Consider the following 17723-nt stretch of genomic DNA (forward strand, 5'->3'; position numbering starts at 1 on the left):
CCTCATCTGGAAAATGAGGATGAATAATAATAATGTTGGTATTTGTTAAGCGCTTACTATGTACCGAGCACTGTTCTAAGCGCTAGGGTAGACACAGGGGAATCAGGTTGTCCCACGTGGGGCTCACAGTCTTAATCCCCATTTTACAGATGAGGGAACTGAGGCACAGAGAAGTTAAGTGACTTGCCCACAGTCACACAGCCGACAAGTGGCAGAGCTGGGATTCGAACTCATGAGCCCTGACTCCAAAGCCCGTGCTCTTTCCACTGAGCCACGCTGCTTCTCTAAAGACTAGTCAAGTGAAGCAGTGGGAGTGGAGAAGGAACAAAGAAATCTGTAACTGACTGTGATCAATTAATTATAAATTCCACTCTGGAGCCCCACGTGGGACAACCTGATCACCTTGTATCTCCCCCAGCGTTTAGAATAGTGCTTGGTACATAGTAAGCGCTTAACAAATGCCCTTATTTTTTTTTCTCTGTGCCTCACCTGTAAAATGGGGATTAAGGCTGTGAGCCCCACATGGGACAACCTGATTACCTTGTATCTCCCCCAGTGTTTAGGACAGTGCTTGGCACATAGTAAGCGCTTAATAAGTACCATTATTATTATTATTAATCCCCATTTTATAGGTGAGGTAACTGAGGCACAGAGAAGTCGAGTGGCTTGCCCCAAGTCACAAAGCAGACAAACGGCAGAGCCAAGATTAGAACCCTCATCCTGTGACTCTGACCTAGGGAGGAAACATTACAAAGGGCAGCTTAGGCCGTGAGCTGCGGGCGGGTCCCAGACTGTGCCTCACCTCACAGAGGAAGTCTGTAACGGGCAGGGAACCTAACTGCTAATTCTGATGCAACAGAACCTCCCAAGCGCTTAGTACAGTGCCCTGTACAGAGTAAGTGTTCAACACATATCACTGACTGATCATCGGGTAGGTGCCCAGCCCTGCGTATGGTCTGGGCACATAATAAGTGCTTAACAAATACCACTATTATTAGTAATGATTATGCTAATTAGAGAAGCAGCCTGGCTTAGTGGCAAGAGCCCGGGCTTGGGAGTCAGAGGTCATGGGTTCTAATCCCAGCTCCTCCACTTGTCAGCTGTGTGACTTCGGGCAGGTCATTTCACTTCTCTGGGCCTTATCACGCTTATTATTATGACGTCTGCGCTGGGACGTTGCGTGCCTCCGTGGGTGTGCTGATGCTCGTGTAAGTGCCCACAGTGTGTGGCGCAAGGTACTGCCAGAGTCTGGGAGAGACTTGGCCGTCCAGGCCGCTCGTCGCGGTCAAGGAGCGAAGTCTTTGATCTGGTTTCCCGTCGGGTAGCGGCAGTCGGTGGGCGTGAGCAGCCTCTGATATTTCTGTCGTAGGCTCAGCTGCCGGGCTGAGAAAACGGAACTTTAATTTTCCGCAGCTTCTACCGTGACCTTTCGGGAAAGGATGGAAAGTTTTTTTTGCCCGTCACGACGCGAGAGAGCTACGTGACCGGTCGACCGTCGTCGCCGATCTGACCCGGCTCCCGCCGCGCCGCTCTGACGACGTCTGCGTTACGGCAACGATGGGCTGACTTACCGGAGGCCTCGTGTACGTCTTACGCCTCGTCAGCGCGCCGCTTCCTTCCCGGTTCTGGTTGGCATCTGGCCCGCGGGCCGCGTCTCTCCTCTCAAACCGTTCCCTCCGCTGTCGGGCGGCACTCGCCGTAAAGAAGGCCTTCGTTCTCGTCTCTGATCTCGTTCTGCTGTGGTCGGGGTCAGCGGAGCGTCGGCACTGTTCTCGACCGTCCGCTCGGGATTAATAAGGACCGTGGTATTCGTTAAAGCCTTCGCTGTGTGCCAGGCCCTGTACCGAGCGCTGGGGTGGATCCAAGCGGATCAGGTTGGGTACAGTCCCTGTCCCGTGCGGGGCTCGCAGTCTCCACCCCCCTTTTGCAGATGAAGTAACTGAGGCCCAGAGAAGCGATGTGACTTGTCCAAGGCCACACAGCAGATAAGTGGGGGAGTCGGGATAAGAACCCGGGACCTTCCGACTCCCGGGCCGGTGCTCTGACCATTAGGCCACGCTGAGATTAATGGGGAGAAGCAGCGTGGCCTAGAAGGCCCTGGCTAATCCCAACTCCACCCCCGGTCACTTAATAATAATGATATTTGTTAAGCGCTTGCTATGTGCCGAGCACTGTTCTAAGCGCTGGGGTCGATACAAGGTCATCAGGTTGTCCCACGTGGGGCTCCCGGTCTTCATCCCCATTTTCCAGATGAGGTCACCGAGGCCCGGAGAAGTGACTTGCCCGGAGTCACACAGCTGATAAGTGGCGGAGCCGGGATTAGAACCCACGACCTCTGACTCCCAAGCCCCGGGCTCTTTCCACTTAACTTCTCCGTGCCTCGGTTCCTTCGTCTGGAAAATGGGGACGAAGACCGCGAGCCCCACGTGGGCGATCGGGTCGGACGTCGTCCCCGTCCCACGTGGGGCGCGCAGTCTTCATCCCCATTCCTCAGCGTCGGGTACAGTGACATCTCAACGTAAACCCGTGGGGAGGAGGAAGCGCCTCTTCCAACTCTGTTGTAGCCCGTCCACCCCAGCGCTTAGTCCGGTGCCTACCACGGAAGCGCTTAACGAATCCCCCAATTATTATTATTATCCTACAGATGACCCCATCGTCTCCTCTCTACCCCAGTGCTTGGCACAGAGTTAGTGCTTAATACTTTAAGCTAAGCACAACCTCCATCCCCTCCCACACGGCCCACACCCGGATGGGCACTGGCTTCTAAATAACCGGCTCTAAGTAGTAGAGCAAATGATTGGCTCTGTCATTATCATTAGAAGCCGAGGAGGCTCGAGGTTTGAAAATTTCTCTCCGGCTCCGAGGCGGGAGAAGGGGGAAGGCGCAGGAGGAAGGCGTGAAGGGGCCGGTGCCCGCTCAACCCGCAGAGGAGGAGCTGAGCCAGCCCGCGGGCTCTCCATTTCTCAGCCCGCTGAAACGGATCAAGGAACCGCCCCGCGGGCCCGTGTTCCTCGGTGTCGTTACACATCACCTCCTGCTCCTTCGCCTCAGGGCTGAATGAATGGAAGCCCTGGAGCGGGACCTTTTTTTTTTTTTTTCCTTAAATGCTATTTGCTAAGTGCTTACTAAGTGCCAAGCACTGGAGTAAGACGGATTTAGAGAAGCGGCGTGGCTCAGTGGCAAGAGCCCGGGCTGGGGAGTCGGAGGCTGTGGGCTCTCAGCCCGGCTCCGCCGCTTGTCGGCTGTGTGACCTCGGGCGGGTCGCTGCGCTTCTTTGGGCCTCGGTTCCCTCATCTGTCAAATGGGGAGGAAGACTGGGAGCCCCACGGGGGACGACCTCATTACCTTGTATCTACCCCAGTGTTTATAGAACAGCGCAGTAAGTGCTTAACAATACCAGTATTATTATTATTATTATTAATAATCCCCATTTTACAGGTGAGGTAACAGGCACCGAGAAGTTAAGTGGCTTGCCCCAAGTCGCAAGTCAGACAAATGGCAGAGCCAAGATTAGATTACCTGATTACCCCAGCGCTTAGAACAGTGCTTGGCACATAGTAAGTGCTTAAATGCCATCATCATCATTATTATAAGCTAATCAGGTTGGACACAGTTCCTGTTCCATGGGGGGGGGGGGGCTCACAGTCTTCATCCCCATTTTCCCGATGAGGGAAAAGAGAAATGAAGCGACTTGTCCAAGGTCTTACAGCAGACAAGGGGCGGAGCCGGGATTAGAACCCAGGTCCTTCTGACTCCAGGGCCTGTGCTCTATCCACTAGGCCGTGCTGCTTCTCAGTCCGATCACCTTGTATGTACCCCAGCGCTTAGTGCAGGGATTGGCACAGATTAAGCGCTTCACTCTAAGCTCGTGGTGGGCAGGGAAGGACACCTGCCAACTCTCATATTATACACTCCCAATCACACGGTACAGCACGTAGTAAGCGCTCAATCGATACCACTGATTGATTGGGGGCTCCCTCGCAGATGAGGGAATTGAGAAGGGAAGTGACTCGCCCCAGCTAACAAAGCAGCCAAGTGGCGGAGGGGGAATTAGAACCCAGGTCCCCCTCTCTCCACCAGGCCACACTGCTGCCCTTAAAAGCAGAGTCTTAGCGTCGCCCCTTAACGACATTTCCCGCCCTCCTACAGCCGGACCCCTCCCTCGCCCGCTGCACCTGGTCGAAGGCTTTGTTTCTCTTCGACAACTGGGACGGAGTCGCCTTGCTCTGGAAATCCATACTCCGCCGGGGACTCGGAATCAATCCATCGGTGGTGTTAACTGAGCACTTACCGTGTGCCGAGCCCTGTACCGAGCGCTTGGGAGAGGACGACAGAGCTGGAAGACAACGGTCCCTGTCCTAGATGACCTTACAATCTAGAGGATCTGCGGTGATTTAACGGCTCTTGACGGAAGAAGCGGTGTGGTCTAGTGGGTAGAGCCCGGGAGTCAGAAGGAGCTGGGTTCTGATCCCCGCTCCGCCACTCGCCTGCTGGGTGACCTTAGGCAAGTCACTTCTCTGGGCCCCATTTCCCTCATCTGTAAAATGGGGATTTAAGTCAGTGAGCCCTATTTGGGACAGGGACCGCGCCCAACCCGATTTGCTGGTTTCCACTCCAGCGCTCAGTACAGCGCCCGGCACATAATAAGCCCTTAACGAATACCACAATCATTACGGTGACCGAGGGTTCCCATACCGGCCCAACCCCTGAAGCTCACCCAAGGCAGGAGAGTACTCCGGACCCGTTTCCGAAGAGCTCTCCGAAACTGCTTGGCTACTTCACCGTGGTTCTCAATTTTCCGTTCCAGCGGACCCCCCTAAGGAACTCGGCCTCCTGGCTCCAAGGCAGCCCTTTACGGAAGGAGCGAATAACTCCCGGGGAAAAACAGCTCGGACACTGCCGTGGGTTTTAATTAGATCGAGTCATCTCATTCCACATGCTTTTTATTCTGGTGAAAAATAAAGTTACAAAAGTAGATACAAAAACACTCTGTAAAAAGTATAATAAACAGTCCACTCCCCCCCCCCCCACCAACTTCCCCAAGCCCCTAAAGCTTTAAAGAGCAACATATAGAATTTATTTTCTGGTAAAAACTTTATAAAACTCTTCTGTGGACCAAGGCTACTTGAGGCAAACCGTCTTTGAGGCATTAAAAGATGAATAAAAGACAGGAGGAGCAGAGACGGTCGGATGAGCCGGGCGTGGGGCGAGAGAAACTTTCCCCCGAGACAGAAAGTCCCTCGCTCGCGTTACCGACCACCGTTTCCGGAAGCCCGACGGCGAACACGAGTCTTGAGCCGGAAAGCCAGCCGAGCACGCTTCGCCGCCGGCGGCTTCGACGGGAGGCTGGCTTACCCGGTCGGGGGAGACGGCGCCTCGCACCGTGCTTGGCACCGGGTAAGCCCTTGAACAGATCCCCTCAAAAGGCGAGAATAAACCACGCTGGAGGCAGGGAACGTGTCCACCAAGTCGGATGTGCTGCATCTCCCGAGCGCTCAGTACCGTCCCTCTAGACGTGGCTCGTTACGGGCAGGGATCGTGTCTGCTAAATCCGTCGGGGCTCTCCCGAGCGCTCAGTAGAGTGCTCTGCTCAGAGCAAGCGCTCAATAAATAGCATTGATTAATGGCTCCGGCCACAATAAACAGTCAATAGGAAAGGTGAAACACAACATTTGATGGTATTGATGCCTGTCTACCCGTTTCGTTGTCCGTCTCCCCCCTCAAGACCGCGAGCCCGTCGTCGGGCAGGGGTCATCTCTATCTGTTGCCCAGTTGTACTTCCCAAGCGCTTAGTACAGTGCTCTGCACACAGTAAGCGCTCAATAAATACGAATGAATGTGCGGAACTCTGACAATAGATACTGTAGTACCTACCCTATCACATTTTTCTGCTGCAAAGACTGTCCTCGTAAAGAATACAGACGAAATGAACAGGTGACTTCCTAGTTTTCAGGCTCCTCAATCGAGCAGTAGTACTCCAACAGCTTTGTACAGTGCTCTGCACACAGTATATCTAATAATAATAATGATGTTGGTATTCGTTAAGCGCTTACTACGTGCAGAGCACTGTTCTAAGCGCTGGGGTAGATACAGGGTCATCAGGTTGTCCCACGTGAGGCTCACAGTTAATTCCCATTTTACAGATGAGGTAACTGAGGCACAGAGAAGTGAAGTGACTCGTCCACAGTCACACAGCCGACAAGCGGCAGAGCCGGGAGTCGAACCCATGACCTCTGACTCCGAAGCCCGGGCTCTTTCCAGAGCCACGCTGCTTCCCAAATATCTCTATCAGATATGTCGGTTAGAGTGGTATATTAGGCAGGGATTGTCTCTATCTGTTGCCGAATTGTACATTCCAAGCGCTTAGCGCAGTGCTCTGCACATAGTAAACGCTCAATAAATCTTATCGAATGAATATCAAGAAGGAGAGAGGAGAGAGTTTTGCCATCTGTATCTGACGCAGTTCGCCTCTAAGCAGCCTGAGGCTATTTTCTCTTTCGCCTCCTTGTCGCTCTTTCTGCAAAGAGTATGCGCTCGATAATTAAATTCCATGGATCGACTGAGTACTTAGGCTGGGCAGAGCACTGTACTGGACTCTTGGAAGAGTACGGTGGATGAAGAAAGAAAAAGGAGAAAAAGGAGAGGAAAACATGAGCCCTGCACACAACGAGCTTGCAGTGTAGCGAAGCATAAAAGAAAGGCCAGATAGGAGCATCTCAAACTGCTGAACTGAGGCCTCCCGCCTGAAATGATACTAATAACTCGTATTTGTTAACTGTCTCTTAAGTGCCAGGCACCGTACTAAACGTTGGGCACCAAAAGGCAGTAAAAGCGTGAGTGACTCCCCTGGACACTACCCTGTTCTGTTTCAAGGATTTCTACTTCCAAAAGTACTCTTTAGTCAAATTCTTCTCCCTACTGTCTTTAAAGCAAAGTGGCACACAGAGATGGATGGCTTAGTGGACAGAGACGGTCCTGGGTTCAAATCCCGGCGTGGCCACTTGTCTGCTGTGTGGCCTTGGGCAAGTCACTTCTCTGGGCCTCAGTTCCCTCATTTGGAAAACGGGGATTAAGACCGCGAGCCCCTCGCGGGCCAGGGACTGGGTCCAGCCTGATTAGCTGGTATCTGCCCTAGCACTTAGCACGGTGGCTGGTACGTACTAGGTGCTTAAACAGCATTTAAAAAAAAGTCACAGATGCTCTCTCAAACAACCAGGTCACGGTGAAATCTGCTCCAACAGCAGCCATTTGGGATGCTTCGAAGACCAGGGTTTTTACACCTGCTCTCTTTTCCGTTTTAAAAAAGAAAAGCGCATGCCGGTCGGACCTTTCTATTCTTTTTTTTCCCCTCCTTAAAGTTTCAAGCAAGGCTGAAAATAAAAACACTGTGAATTTTTTACTACGCTAAGGCCTTTTAAGAGGGCCGGTCATTTACTGAGAAGATTTACCGAAATGTCCGCTAAGGACCGAAAACACCAGGGTAACCGTTTTCTTGGAGTGTTTTACAGAGGGTTGATTGGCTTGTTTTTGAGGAGGGAGAACGCCTTAAACGCGAGCGAAAAGTTAGCTGAAATAATCACGGTTTTTGTTAAGCGCTTACTATGCGCCAGGCACTGTTCTAAGCGCTGGGGTAGATACGAGATAATCGGGTTGTAGGTCTCGGTATCCTCCCTGGTGTACAGAAGGGAAGGCAGTGTGGCCTAGTGGACAGAGCCCGGGCCCGGGAGTCAGGTTCTAATCCTGGCTCCGCCACTTCTCTGCCGTGTGACCTCGGGCAGGTCACTTCCCTTCTCCGGGCCTCACTTCCCTCCTCTGAAAACTGGGAGACTAAGACCGTGAGCCCCATGTGGGACATGGGACGGTGTCTAACCCGATTTGCTTGCGTCCACCCCAGCGTTTAGTACAGCTCCCGGCACATAGTAAGCGCTTAACTACCATAAAAAAGGGAAAAAGAAAGAAGAGAATCACGAGGTACCCGGACTCGGCCCTCCCAGTGAAGAAATACGGGGCGAAGAGCTCGTCTCTAGACTGTAAGCTCGACGTGGGCAGGGAGTGTGTCTACTGTCCTCTCCCAGGCGCTTACTCCAGTGCTCTGCACGCAGTAAGCGCTCAATAAATACGACTGAATAATGAGTGAAAGCAACCAGCGAGGAGGGACTCAGGTGGGGCTGGACAAGGGCCCCGGGGGAGGAGCCCGAGCTTGACTACATTCTAGCCAAATCGTCGTGCTCGCGTCAACGGGGGCCGTTCGGGGTGTAGACGGCCAACGCTTTTTCTGCGGCACCGACCGGCTGACAAAGGTCCTACTGGCCTCGCTCTTCTCTCTGTGTTGGGGATGTTCTGGGTGTTGCCTGCCTTAACATCCACCTTAGGAAGTTGCCTTTTTTCCCGGCAGTCCTGGGACAAATAACGACTGAAAAATGGGGCAAAAACAGGTATACTGTCCTCTCCCAAGCACTTAGTACTGTGCTCTGCACACAGTAAGCGCTCAATCCGACTGAATGAACGAATGAGGCGGTGTGGCCTAGTGGGAAGAGCCCCGGCTTGGGAGTCGGGAGGACCTGGGTTCTCATCCCGGCTCTGCCATCTGTCTGCTGTATTTCCCTGGGCGACACAGTCACTCAACCTCTCTGAGCCTCCAATTTCCTCATCTGCCAAACGGGGATGGAATACCTGTCCTCTCTTCCTCTGAGACAGGCCTTCCCTGACTAAGCCCTCCTTTCCTCCCACTCCCTTCCGTGTCCCCCTTTTCTCATCCCCATTCCAGCCCCACCCCCGCAATTACATCCCTATCTCACATCGATTTATTTCTACTCCTGTCCGTCTCCCCCTCTAGACCGTCGGCTCGCGGTGGGCAGGGAACGGGTCCGGTTACTCTTCCACCGTCCTCTCCCAAGCGCTCAGTGCAGTGCTCTGCACAAAGTAAGGGCTCAGGAGATACGACCGACTGAGTCCGACCTGGTGACCCGGCATCTGCCCCGGCGCTGGACACCCAAGAGGCTCTTAGCAAAAAGACCACGAGCGGTTCGGGTGTTTGGGCCTCTCCCCCGCGGGGTCCTTGCTCGCTGCCCGGCCTGGACGATGGAACCGTCCACCCGCTTCTGACCTACGGAACTGTGCTGTCGCCAGCCCGGGGAGATTTCGGAAAACCGGCGCTGCTCAGGCTGGTTTGAAACTACGGTGCCGACGGATTCAAACTCGCCGAGGTGTGCGGCGTCTGCTTCTCGATACGCTCTGGACGACCGAGCTACCCATGTATCTGGAATGTACGGGGTCCGAACAACCACCTAGAAATCAACCCGAACTACCGAAAGCACTCCAGGCACCCAGACGCACCAGCACTCAGTACGGCGCCTGGCACAGAGTAAGCGCTTAACAAATACCATTAACAAAAAAAGAAAGTACGAAAGGAGACACGCTCAGATTTCCCGGCAAAATCGAGAGGAAAAATCCCGCTTTAGCCTTCGCTCGGTCCATCTCTCTTTAGAGCCGGGGCTTGGGGGTCGCGGGACTTGGGTTCTAATCCCTGCTCCGCCACCTGTCTGCTAGGTGACCTTGGGCAGGCTATTTCACTTCTCTGGGCCTCAGTTCCCTTGTCTGAAAAATGGGGATAAAAACTGTGAGCCCCCCTGAGGGACAGGGACAGTGTCCAACCTGATTAGCTCGTTATCTACCCCGGCGCTTAGTACAGAGCCTGGCACATAGTAAGCACGTAACCCATACCGTTCAATCATGCCTTGGTTTATCAGCCTGGTTTTTAAGGAGGTCGGCAAAGCCCATATAGTAGCCCTCTGAGCCGTGACTGTCTTGTGTCCACGCCATTCAAATCAGAAGCTTATTTCCCCGTTCGCATCCTCTCTGATTCCCGGCTTTTTGTCTCTCCTCCATCTCACTGCTCAAATCGTCGCATTCTAACAGCCACGTCTTCCCACCCCGGTCAATAAATACTATTGAATGAATAAAAGTCTTCCTGAGGCTCGAAGGCAAATTCAAAGTGCATCTAAAAATACAGACTTCAAACCCAGGAAACTAAAACTGAAAATCATTCAAGCATTTATTTTTTTAAAAAAGACCCCCCCCCCAAAGTAGTTTTTCCCACACAGAGCATTTTAAAAGACTTTGAACGTCAGGAAGAGCAGGCTTTATAATACCATCTTGCATTTTTCCTAGAAAGCTCTCCCCGCAAATTCCCTGGAGAGAAGAGGAATCTGGATTGAAGCCAACCAGAAGGGCGGCTTCCCCAAAACGAGACAAACCAGACCGTGTCCCCCGGGCCCCAAAACCACCCAGACCCTTGGGCAGATTATATACGTAGTCACAACACTCCCCGAAAGCATCGCCGACTTAAAAAGTAATTTTAAAAATTCATTTGGCTGTTTCCCGCATCAACTCTTGATCGCTCTATGACCTGATTCTATATATTAAAAAAAAAAAAGCCACAGGTGTCGATGTCCATTGGAAACAGGCCAGCACGTGTAGAAAGAAGAAAAAAAAGTGACCGTCTAGTTTAAAAAACAAAATACTGACACGTCAAGCTTCGAAAGAGCAAGAGCTTCATCCCATGTAAAAAAAAAAAAAGTCTCTAAAAACTTGCTATGGAAATTTAGCAGAGGGCTTTATGAAAACGTCTCGAAAAGAAAGAAAAATCTCATCGGGAGATTAACCATTTTGGCGAACTATCGCTAGGAAGACATTCCGAACGTCAATGACTTCTCCCTCCTGACCCAGAAGGGGAGACTTCCTTCTCAGCTGCAGAAGCTGGAAAAGAGACCGAGTCGTAAGGCTATTTTACAAGAAAGCGGGATCACGACCGAAGAATTTCGGCCCCGCGAGCAACGGGTGGGGCCAAAAATAGGACCTCGGGACCCGCAGCACCAGGGCAGTGCCAATTCTCTCCGGGGCCTCTCGCCCTAAACCGCCGCCCCCGCCGGAGGGTGGAGGGGGGCTTTACGATTCGCCCTACGTCGTCGCTGTCACTAACCGATCGCTAAACGGCAATGAAAGGGCTGCAGTGGCAGATGAAGCGGATAAATGCGGAACGGGGATCTCAAAGCGGACGGCGGGGCCCTCCCGCAGTGGCTTTTATCTGTCTTTGGAGCCGAGCTTCTCGATGAGTTCCTGAAGGGGTGCCAACTCACGCCTGTCGATCAGGTTGAACTCCTAGGAGGGAAAAGCAGAGAGACGAGAAGGTCGGACCCGGCTCTTCGACTCGCGGGGGGATGCGCCCGTTCAGGGTGCCAACGGGGCCGGACTCTCCTTGGGTCAGTCGGTCGTGTTCAACGAGTGCTTACCCACTCGCTCATTCAATTCAATCGGGTGGACTGAGCGCTTACTGTGTGCGGAGCACTGGGCGAGGCGCTCGGGAGAGGACAACACCGCAGTGAGCGGACACATTCCCCGCCCGCGACGAGCTTACCGTCTGGGGGCGGGGGGACCGATACAGAGAAACGAAATGACAGATAGGGACGTAAGCGGAGTGGGGTCGGGTGGGGGAGAGCCAAGGGAGCGGGTCGGGGCGACGCAGAAGGGAGTGGGAGATGAGGAAAAGTGGGGCTCGGTCTGGGAAGCCCTCTTGGAGGAGGTGGGCCTTCAGCAGGGCTTTGAAGAGGGGAGAGTCGTCGTCTGTTGGATTTGAGGAGGGAGGCCCTTCCAGGCTAGACGGAGGACGGGAGCTAGTGGGAGAAGTCCGGGCCTGGGGATCAGAAGGACCCAGGTTCCACTCCCGGCTCCACACCCCCCGTCCGCTGTATGACCGTGGACAAGCCACCTCACCTCTCTGTGCCTCGGTTACCTCATCTGCAAAGTGGGGATGAAGACGGTGACCCCCATGTGGGACAGGGACCGTGTCCAACCTGACTACCCTCTATCTACCCCAGGGCTTAGGACGGTGCCTGGCAAGACACCGCACTTCTCTGGGCTTCAGTTCCCTCACAAGGAAAATGGGGATTGAGACCGTGAGCCCCGGGTGGGACGGGGATTGGGATCCAACCCGATCTGCCCGTATCCACCCCAGCGCTTAGTAGAGTGCCTGGCACACTGTAAGCGCTTAACAGATACCGCAACGATTATTATCGTTCCTGCACTGGACTAAACGCTTGGGAGAGAACAGTGTACTAACATAACAGACACATTCCTTGCTCACCGGGAGCTTACAGACCTTCAGCGTCCGGCTGGGCTGCTTTGATGGGGACGGGTGTCCAAAAGGACCCTGGCCAATCCATCAGCCAATGAGCTTTACTGAGCGCTTACTACTACTAGTAATAATGATAATTATGGGATTCGTTAAGCGCCTACTAGGTGCCAAGCACTGTTCTAAGCGCTGGGGTAAATACAAGGTAATCGGATTGTCCCACACGGACGGTCTCAAGCCCCATTTCAGAGATGAGGTAACTGAGGCACAGGGAAGTTAGGTGACTTGCCCCAAGTCGCACAGTTGACAAGTGGTGAAAACGGGGATTAGAACCCGTGACCCATGACTCCCAACCCCGGGCTCTTGCCACTAGGCCACGCTGCTCTTCGCAGAGCTTGGGAGAATATAATGCAACCCACTGGGCGGACCCGACCCCCGTCCTTTAGGAGTTCACGCATTTATTCATCCGTTCAGTCGTATTTATCGAGTGCTTACTGTGTGCAGAGCGCTGTATTTAAGCGCTCGGGAGAGGACAGTACAACAATAAACAGAAACATTCCCTGCCCACAGGGAGCCGATAGGCTAGAGGGGGAGACGGACAGGAATAGAAATAAAGGATGCATATGGACAGAAGTGGAGTGGGGCTGGGAGGGGGGATGAATAAAGGGAGCCAGTCGGGGCGACGTGAAAGGGAGTGGGAGAAGAGGAAAGGGAGAGCATAGTCAGGGAGGGCCTCAATAATAATAATAATAATAATAATAATTTTGGTATTTGTTAAGCACTTACTATGTGCCAAGCGCTGGGTAGAAACAAGGTAATCGGGTTGTCCCACGGGGGGGGGGGGGGGTCACAGTCTTCATCCCCATTTTCCAGATGAGGTCACTTGAGACCCAGAGAGGCGAAGTGACCTGCCCAAAGTCACACAGCTGAGAAGCGGCGGAGCCGGGATCGGAACCCTTGACCTCTGACCCCCCAGCCCGGGCTCTTTCCACTGAGCCACGCTGCTTCTCTTACGAGTCCAGCGCATCGCCCGTCTTGCCTTGGCCCTCTTGCCCGTGTCCTGCGATGACCTCCCTCCCCATACCCGACCGACGATGACTCTCCTCGCCTTCGAAGCCATCTCCACCGAGAGGCCTTCCCGGACTGAACCCTCCTTTCCCTCTTCTCCCGCTCCCTTCTGCGTCGCCCTTACACTTGGATCTGTTTCCCTCTTTTCCCTCGGCCCCAAGGCGCTTCCGTCCCTATCCGTCGTTTATTTCCGGTAAAGTCAATCCCCCTCCAGATTATCAGCTCGCTGTGACCGCGGGGACCGCGTCTACCGGCTCTGTCATTCCGTCCTCTTCCAAGGGCTCGGTACAGCGCTCGGCACACGGTCGGCGCGGCGCTCAACAGAGGCTGAACGATTGACCGTGGGGGAGGCAGACAGAAAAATCAATGACACAGGTAGGGGGAAGGGGCTTGTTTCCCCAAACCAGGGGGCGGTGCCCGAGTGAAGGGGGATGTCTCGATAATGACTAAGGCCCGGGCTAAGCATTAGGGGTAGCTTTGAGGTTGGCCGTTACGGGCTGGGCAACGCTCGTTTCGAACTCCAGTCCTACCGCACACTTGGCTCCCCTGAAGCCAACCTAGTCACCGTACCTCGTTCTCGTCCCCCTCACGCCAACCCCTCGCCACCTCCCACCCCTGACCTGGAACGCCCTCCCTCCTCACCTCCACCAGACTAGCACACTTCCCCTGCTTCAAAGCCCTCCTGAGAGGTCACCTCCTCCAGGAGGCCTTCCCAGACTGAGCCCCCCTTTTCCTCAGCTCCCCCTCCCCTCCCCATCGCCCCGACCCCCCGCCTCTGCTCTACCCCTCTCCCCGCCCCACAGCACTTGCCTATATTCGTACATATTTATTATTCTTTTCATTTCACCACCGATGCGTACACATCTATAATTCTATTGATTTATATTGATGCTACTGGTGCCCGTCTGCTTGTTTTGTTGTCCTCTCCCCCCTTCTAGACCGCGAGCCCGCTGTTGGTCTCTATCCGTTGCCGAATTCTACTTTCCAAGCGCTTGGTACCGTGCTCTGCGCACGGTAAGCGCTCGATAAATACGACTGAATGAATAAGCATAAGAAGCATGAGAAGCAGCGTGGCTGAGCGGAAAGAGCCCGGGCTTGGGAGTCGGGGGTCGGGGGTTCGAATCCTTGCCAGCCGTGTGACTCTGGCCACGTCACTTCACTTCTCCGGGCCTCAGTGGCCTCGTCTGGAAAACGGGGATGAAGACCGCGAGCTCCACCTGGGACAACCCGATCGCCTTACCCCGGCGCTTAGGACGTAGTGAGCGCTTAACAGATGTCGTCAATGTTAGTGCTATCATCAGTAAGCCCTCCTTTCCTCGTCTCCCACTCCCTTCTGCGTCGCCCCCATTCGCTCCCTTCATTCATTCCCCGCTCCCAAACCCGCGGCAGACACGTCCGCGTCCGTCGCTTCTCTTCCGATAGACAGGTCCGTCTCCCGCTCTAGACCGTAAGCTCGGTGCGGGCAGGGAACGCGTCCGCTCTACTGTCCTCCCGCGAGCGCTCGCTCGGCCCAGCGCCCTGCACCCGGTGAGAGCTCCACAGACGCGACCGGCCGAGCGTCACGTCGCGGGAGATGGGCGGGGGCTGAGGGAGGGGCCGGCTCGGGATCGAGCCCGTCCGGGGGCGGGGATGGCGGGGCGGACGGGCCGGCGGGGATCCCGGGGGGGGGGGGGGGGGGGGGGCCGGCTTCCAGAAGGGCGGAGGGCAGGGGAGGGCTGAGGGGCAGGGCCGTGACTGACCTGAACGAAGAAGATAAAGTGCTTGAAGGAGGTGTTGAGGTGGGCCTCTTCTTGCAGCTGAATCACGGAGTCAAAATGCTGGTGGTAGATGTGGGCGTAAACCCTAAACAGACGCTTCAGGATCGTCTTGGCCACCGACATGAAGTTCTTAGGGAACGGGACCCCTTCGGACCAAACACACACACACACACACACCTCGGTCGATCGAGCCAACGGATTTCCCGAGTGCCCGCTACGTGCAGGGCGCTGGCAAGCAGCGGGGCCCAGTGGAGGGCAGCCAGAGGGACCCGGGTTCTAATCCCGGCTCGGGCCCCTCGTCGGCCGACCTGGGGCGGGTCGCTTCACTTCCCCGGGCCTCGGTTCCCTCCTCTGGAAAATGGGGATGAAGACTGGGAGCCCCTTGCGGGATAGGGCCGGGTCCAACCCGATTATCTTGTATCCACCCCGGCGTTTAGTATAGTGCTTGGCACATGGTAAGCGCTTAACAAATATCGCAGCAGCGTGGCTCGGTGGAAAGAGCCCGGGCTTCGGAGTCAGAGGGCATGGGTTCGACTCCCGGCTCTGCCACTTGTCAGCTGTGTGACTGTGGGCGAGTCGCTTCACTTCTCTGTGCCGCAGTGACCTCATCTGTCAAATGGGGATTAACTGTGAGCTTCATGTGGGACGACCTGATGACGCCGTATCTACCCCAGCGCTTAGAACAGTGCTCTGCACGTAGTAAGCGCTTAACAAATGCCAACATTATTATTTTTATTATCATTAGCAGTGTGGCTCAGTGGAAAGAGCCCGGGCTTGGGAGTCGGAGGTCATGGGTCCTAATCCCGGCTCCGCCACTCGCCAGCTGTGTGACTCTGGGCAGGTCACTTCACTCTTCTGTGCCTCAGTGACCTCACCTGGAAAACGGGGATGAAGACTGTGAGCCCCACGTGGGACAACCTGATCACTCTGGATCTACCCCAGCGCTTAGAACAGTGCTTGGCACATAGTAAGCGCTTAAGAAATACCGTAATTATGATGACTATAACAGAGTTGGCAATCGCGTTCCCTGCCCTCGACGACCTCACAGACTAGAGGAACACACATCTTCAGTCTCAGGTCCAACAGCGAGGGCAAGAGGCTAGCTGCTCTTACAGAACCATGGCCTGGGAGTCAGAAGGATCTGGGTTCTAATCCCGGCTCCACCACGTGTCTGCTGTGTGACCTTGGGTGAGTCATTTCACTTCTCTGTGCCTCAGTTCCCTCCTCTGGCAAACGGAGATTGAACTGGGAGCCCCACGTGAGACGGGGACTGTGTCAAACTGGATTGTTTATTTCCACTCCAGGGTTTAGTACAGTGCCCGGTACCTAGTAAGCGCTTAACAAACACCATTATTATTATTAACACATGCCATTAAAAAATATAAATTCTAAAAGAAGTCGCTTCCCCTATTCATCTAATTAAGATGGAATTTTGCTAAGCGCTTACCATGTGCCAGGTAAATAGTAGAGTAGGTGTGAGGTTTTCATTTTGGCCGCGGTCCCTGTCCCGTGTGGGATTTACTCCCCATTTACACATGAGGGACCTGCGGCCCAGAGAAGTGAAGCGACTCGTCCAAGGTCACTTCGATCCAGGCCCCTCAGCATCTGGAAACTCACCGATCTTGGAAGGGAAGAGGGTCTCGTCGTCCAACTGGTCCTGTACCCAGGTCATCAAATAGTCGATGTATTTTGGAGCGGAGCACTTGATCGGTTTCTTTATATTGGTCCCGTCTGCCCAGTGGTATTCATATCTACGGGGAAAATGGTTTCAGTGAGACGCCGGCCCAGAGCCCGTGTCCTTCCAAACACGCGTAATTTCGCTCAGTGGTATTTATTGAGCGCTTACTGCGTTCAGAGCACTGTACTGAGCGCTCGGGAGAGGACGATACAGTGACAAACGGACACATTCCCTGCCCACAATAAGCTCACGGTCTAGACTGGGGTTGGGGGAGAGAGGAGACAGACATTAATACAAATAAATGACCCATATGGACACAAGCGGGGTGGGGCTGGGACAGGGGGAGAGCGAAGGGAGCGAGTCGGGGCGACGCAGAAGGGAGCGGGAGCAGAGGAGAGGAGGGTGCAGTCGGGGAAGGCCTCCCGGAGGAGGCGGGCCGTCGATAAGGCTTGGAGGGGGGGAGAGTTATTGTTCGGCGGGTCTGAGGAGGGAGGGCCTTCCAGGCCCGAGGCGGGACTTGGGCCAGGGGTCGGCGGCGAGACAGACGAGATGGAGGGACAGTGAGACAGTTGGAATTAGAGGAGCAAAGTGTACAGGCTGGGTTGGAGTAAATTTATTATATTTATAATAAATAGAAATTAATCATTTCCTCCAGCCTGGATCATTCTCCCAAAGTCCCGACTGGAAGGCAAATCCCTTGCTGGAGACTTGCCAGAGGACCGGCAAAGTCCCACACTGGATGGGACAATTGTGGGTATTCAATCATTTATAACAATAATAATAATAATTGTGGTATTAGTTAAGTGTTTACTACGTACTAGGCACGGGGGTGGATCCAAGCCATTCGGGTGGGACCCAGTCCCCGTCCCACACGGGGCTCACAGTCTCCATCCCCGTTTTATAGATAGGGGAACTGAGGCCGAGAGAAGTCGGGCGACTCGCCCCAGGTCACCCAGCAGACAAGCGTATTTCTCCCCAGGGACTTTCTGAGCGGACGGCGGGGACGGTCCCGGTCCAAGGCGAGGGCGAGACGTGGCCGCCGCTCGAGACCACGAGAGGCCACTACGGGCCCGGGACCCGGGGTCGTTCG

General features: G+C 54.4%; 1 protein-coding gene and 1 long non-coding RNA gene across 2 annotated transcripts in view; one reads left to right on the forward strand and one right to left on the reverse strand.

Moving 5' to 3' along the window:
* Positions 1-1076: 1076 nt before the first annotated feature.
* LOC103165514 lies at positions 1077-5669 on the forward strand. The gene is made up of 2 exons (XR_484581.3): positions 1077-1583; positions 4808-5669. It is a non-coding gene; the product is annotated as an uncharacterized LOC103165514 (long non-coding RNA).
* Positions 5670-10038: 4369 nt separating this feature from the next.
* Positions 10039-17723, reverse strand: part of MOB1A (MOB kinase activator 1A) — a 28889-nt gene continuing 21204 nt past the window's right edge. The window contains exons 4-6 of the mRNA XM_029066728.2: positions 16573-16706; positions 14938-15101; positions 10039-11160 (exon numbers count right to left, since the gene is read on the reverse strand). Coding sequence (XP_028922561.1) covers positions 11083-11160; positions 14938-15101; positions 16573-16706 — 376 coding nt within the window. The 3' untranslated portion in view covers positions 10039-11082. The remainder of the gene's footprint in view (positions 11161-14937; positions 15102-16572; positions 16707-17723) is intronic.

This window comes from Ornithorhynchus anatinus, chromosome 5 (assembly GCF_004115215.2).
Source record: "Ornithorhynchus anatinus isolate Pmale09 chromosome 5, mOrnAna1.pri.v4, whole genome shotgun sequence".
NCBI lineage: Eukaryota > Metazoa > Chordata > Mammalia > Monotremata > Ornithorhynchidae > Ornithorhynchus > Ornithorhynchus anatinus.